This window comes from Eimeria mitis, genomic scaffold (genome assembly GCF_000499745.2).
Source record: "Eimeria mitis Houghton genomic scaffold, Emh_scaff2648, whole genome shotgun sequence".
In the NCBI taxonomy this organism is placed as follows: Eukaryota; Apicomplexa; class Conoidasida; order Eucoccidiorida; family Eimeriidae; genus Eimeria; species Eimeria mitis.
Window position 1 is genome coordinate 5,207 of NW_013570990.1, and position 395 is coordinate 5,601.

At 58.0% G+C, this 395-nt stretch overlaps 1 protein-coding gene across 1 annotated transcript in view; it reads right to left on the minus strand.

The window, feature by feature from the left end:
* EMH_0056790 (uncharacterized protein) overlaps positions 1-154 on the minus strand; it is a gene marked incomplete at both ends in the record, with an annotated part of 5,261 nt that extends 5,107 nt beyond the window's left edge. The window contains one exon of the mRNA XM_013497395.1: positions 1-154. Within this exon, the coding sequence (XP_013352849.1) occupies positions 1-154 (154 nt within the window).
* Positions 155-395: the final 241 nt, after the last annotated feature.

Here is a 395-nt window from a genome sequence, read left to right on the forward strand (position 1 = left end):
GAAAAGCCGCGGCTTCCGTTCCTCCAAAGGCCCATGCACCTTGTGGCAGTAATACACGCTGCATGTGCTGCTGCAGCTGTTGCAGCTGCTGCTGCTGTTCCTGCTGCTGCTGTTGCTCCTGCTGCTGTTGCTGCTGCTGTGGAATGCTGCGCATGCACCGCGTTTATAGACGAGTGGGTGGTAGTTTATTTCATCCTGACTGTGAGAGAAGATGCAGGAGGAGCTGCAAGGCCTTCCTGCTGCTCTTGCTGCTGCTGCTGCTGCTGCTGTTGAGACAGCAGGCGCTGGGCCGCTCTGCAGCGCTGCTGCTGGCGAGGCGTTTATGTCTGCTGCTGCTGCTGCTGCTGCTGCTGCTGCTTCTGTTGCTGCTGCTCTCGAACACAGTATTGGCAGAT